Source organism: Lagopus leucura, unplaced genomic scaffold (genome assembly GCF_019238085.1).
Source record: "Lagopus leucura isolate 7727_CA_CO unplaced genomic scaffold, USGS_WTPT01 34483-0_obj-0_obj, whole genome shotgun sequence".
Taxonomy (NCBI): Eukaryota; Metazoa; Chordata; class Aves; order Galliformes; family Phasianidae; genus Lagopus; species Lagopus leucura.
In genome coordinates, this window is record NW_024969493.1 from 1 (window position 1) to 3378 (window position 3378).

Here is a 3378-nt window from a genome sequence, read left to right on the forward strand (position 1 = left end):
AGCCTGGGGGACAACATGGGTCAGCAGTGCGGGCTCAGGGCGCTGCCCAGGCCCCCCCGCAGCCCACCGCTCACCGGTGCTCCCTGGGGTTCAGCTTTATGGCCTCGGTGAAGGCCTGCACAGCCTCTGTGTAGCGGCCCTGCACGGCAGCCTGGTAGCCACAGCCTGCAGGGAGAGCATCGCCCGCTGCTGACTGGCATGCAGCAACGCAGCCGGGGAGTGCAGGGCTCTGCAGGGGGATGGTGCAGCTCTGCACTGCGCCCAGCTGTGTGGGAAAGGCGTTGTGGGGACAGGCAGGAGCCGTGCAGCCCCACAGATGGTGATAAGCACCAGGATGCGTGTCCAGCACAGCCCTCCTGGGGGCAAACCTACCCCCGAAGCTGGCACGCAGCAGAGCGGAGCCCCCCCTCTGCCTCCTGCTGCCCAGGGATGCCCGAGGCACTGACCTGCAAGAATCAGGCTCTGCTCCAACATGTTTGTGTCCAAGAGCGCAGGCTCGGGCTTGGGTGCCTGTGGGGCAGCCGTGCGGGGCAGTGGGGGCTCGGGTGCCTGTGGGGCAGCCATACAGGGCAGTGGGGGCTCAGGAGCAGAGGTTCAGGCACAGCTGCTGTCCCTGGTGCGTGGGCATTACACCCTGCTGTGCCTTAGCTTGCAGAGCTGCTGGGAGAGGGCAGAGGATGCTCCCCCCCCCCCCCAGCTCCATAAACCCATGAGAGGCTACAGAGGAGCTGCCACAGCCCCCAGCCTGCAGCGTGGGATGAACGCAGCGTCCCCATCACCACCTGGGCACCAAACCCCAGCCCTGGGATCACCGCCCTGTGCCAGCCACAGGGGAAGCTGCAGCTGGGGATCCCTGTGCCCAGCACCAGGCTCTTGAACCCCTCTACAATCACAGAATGGCCAGGGTTGGACGGGACCTCAAGGATCATGAAGCTCCAACCCCCCACCAATGCAGGGCCACCAACCTCCCCATTGCACAGCAGCCCAGGCTGCCCAGGGCCCCATCCGACCTTCAACACCTCCAGGGATGGACGGGGCATCACAGCCTCTCTGTAGCTGTTCCAGCCCCTCCCCGCTCTCACAGCACACAACTTCCCCTGACACCCAACCCCAAGCTGCCCTCCCTCAACTTCAACCCATTTCCCCTCGTCCTGCTGTCATCTCCCCTTTCCAAGCCTTGGTCTGCCCCACGCCATCTAAGGCTCCTTGTGCCAGGGGCCCTGCAGACCATCTGCACTGAGCAGCACACTTCTCACGTGTGGAGATGCCCCTGTGAGGACCGGGATCCAACTCACCCCCTCCTGCAGCCTCCTGTTGGGCTCTGCAGCATCAGTTCTGACTGATTTATCCTTTGCAGGTGCTGGCGGCTTCACGCCCGCTTTCTGCCATGCTTTGATGACAAAGGTGCAACTCAAATCCAGTTCATCCTAGGAAAATGAGGGATGGGAGCCGTGCGGAGCTGCAGGCCCTGGCTGTGGGGCTGGCGGCACTCAGGGGACGCTCAGGGACTCAGACACACCGCCGTCACTGTGCAGGGCTGACCCAGCACGAGGCTTCCCACTCTCACCTCTATCCCTTCCAGATCCCCCACTCCCTCCTCTGCACGATCCTGGAGGCGCTGAGGGGGGCTGGAGGCCAGGCAGCCGCTCTCCTCCTCAGCACTGCTGGCGTCCCCATGAGCAGCACCCGCAGCACTGGCCGGGGATGCGGTGCTCTGCAGGCAGATGAGGGCAGAGGGTGGGCTCTGCTCCTGGCAGCCCGGCCCCTGGCGTCTGGGGGTTTGTAGGAGCCCCCCAATCTCCAAAAGGCTGCTGCCCAGTGCTGTGCCCAGGGCTGCCCGCCCCAGGGAGGCGCAAAGCTGCTCACCGACGCGGCCGCCTGCCTGCTCCTCAGCTCCTGTTCCAACTTCTCTTGTTTCCTCCGGTCTTTTTGCTTCTGGAAACCAGAAATAAAGAAATGGTGAGCTGGCACCAGCGCCGTGCAGAACAAACCCAGCACACACCCTGGGGCGCAGCTCACAGCCCGATGAGCTGCAGGCAGAGGATAAACAGAGGGCACAGCTCAGCAGGAAGGGCCGCACGCGCCCCAGGAGAGCTGTGTGAGCGTCATGGCATCACACACCCACCTTCTTCTTCAGTTTCTTCCTCTCTGCTTTCTTCTTCATTCTCTCCTCTTCGGCCAGCAGCTCCATTGCGTTCTTCTCCGCTTCCTGGGGAAGGAGAGCTGCTGGTGAATGATTGCGAGCCCCCGGGCCGCGCTGCAGGGCAGGGCAGGGCTGGGACAGGCAGCCAGCAGCAGGGCGGCCGCGGGGTGGCGGGGACACCTGTGGGAGCCCCGGAGCCGGGAGGAATCGCAGCGGGGCTCCGCAGGAAGGTAGAAGCAGGGACGGCTCAGCCCCGGAGCGGCAGAACGGAGCCGAAGGGCGGCCGAGCGGAGCCGGGGCTGCGGGAGCAGAGCGGGTGGGAGCGGAGGGAGCGAAGGCCGCGGTGGGACGGGCCGGGGCGGCGCTCACCTCGGCCGTAATGCGGTGCCTCCGCGCCGCGCTCAGCCCGCGCGGCTCCGCATCCGCGTCCGTAAAGCCGCGCGGAGGGACGAGCAGCGGATCGCCGTACGGCCCATAGAAAGCGAACGGGGGGCGGCCGTAGGTCGGGATAAAGCGCTCTTCCTCCTCCACCTCCTCCCCGTCGGATTCGGGGCAGAACCAACCCGGCACCGCAAAGGGAGCGAAGCCGAGCCCCGGCCCCGGAACGTCCCCCATGGCCGCACGGGGCGGAGCCGCCGCCAAACGAAAGCGAAACGCGGCGGAACGGAACCGCCCACAGAAACCGGAAGCGCCCGCTGGGCGGACACCGGAAGTCGGGCGCGGGCGAGGCGCGAGGCGGCCGCCTCCATCTCGGATGAGGGCAGGACGGTGGCCCGCGAGGCCCAAGCGCCGCCGAGCGCTCGCGTCGCGGTCGGCACCGCCCCCGCGCCGTCCCGGTGTCCCCCGGGCGCCGCCAGATTAGCGCTGCGGTTAAGCTCATTTCCGCCGGGCCTCGCGTCGCTCCGAGCCGCGTCCCGACGCCGCCGTGGGGAATGGAGGACGGGCGCTGCGCGAGGCCGTGCCTGCAGGTGAGACTCGCGGAGCGGGGATCGTCGCGGTAGCGGGGCGCCGTGGGCCGGGAGCGCGGGGCGGAGCTGCGCTGGGGGTGGCGGGCGGCGCGGGCCGGAGCCGCACCGGTTGTCGCGGCCGAGTTCGGGATCGGGGCCGCCGCCGGGCCGCGAATCCAGGGCCGGGCCGGGCCGCGGGCGGCGTCTCCGTGGCAACGGTGCCCGCCCCCGCGCGCGGCGTCGCCCCGCCCCTCGCTGCAGGCGGCGGGCGGCGATTGGCCGAGGGGG

The 3378-nt window shown here is 68.3% G+C and overlaps 1 protein-coding gene across 1 annotated transcript; it reads right to left on the reverse strand.

Annotated features, from left to right (window-relative positions):
* Positions 1–51: 51 nt before the first annotated feature.
* Positions 52–2841, reverse strand: LOC122194169 (tetratricopeptide repeat protein 31-like). Its single transcript, XM_042895090.1, has 7 exons — positions 2513–2841; positions 2126–2209; positions 1867–1935; positions 1568–1714; positions 1296–1427; positions 447–549; positions 52–165 (listed from the first exon to the last, which is right to left on the reverse strand). The coding sequence occupies exons 1-7, from the start codon at positions 2756–2758 to the stop codon at positions 71–73; spliced, it is 876 nt and encodes a 291-aa protein (XP_042751024.1). The 5' UTR covers positions 2759–2841; the 3' UTR covers positions 52–70.
* Between the last annotated feature and the right edge of the window lie 537 nt (positions 2842–3378).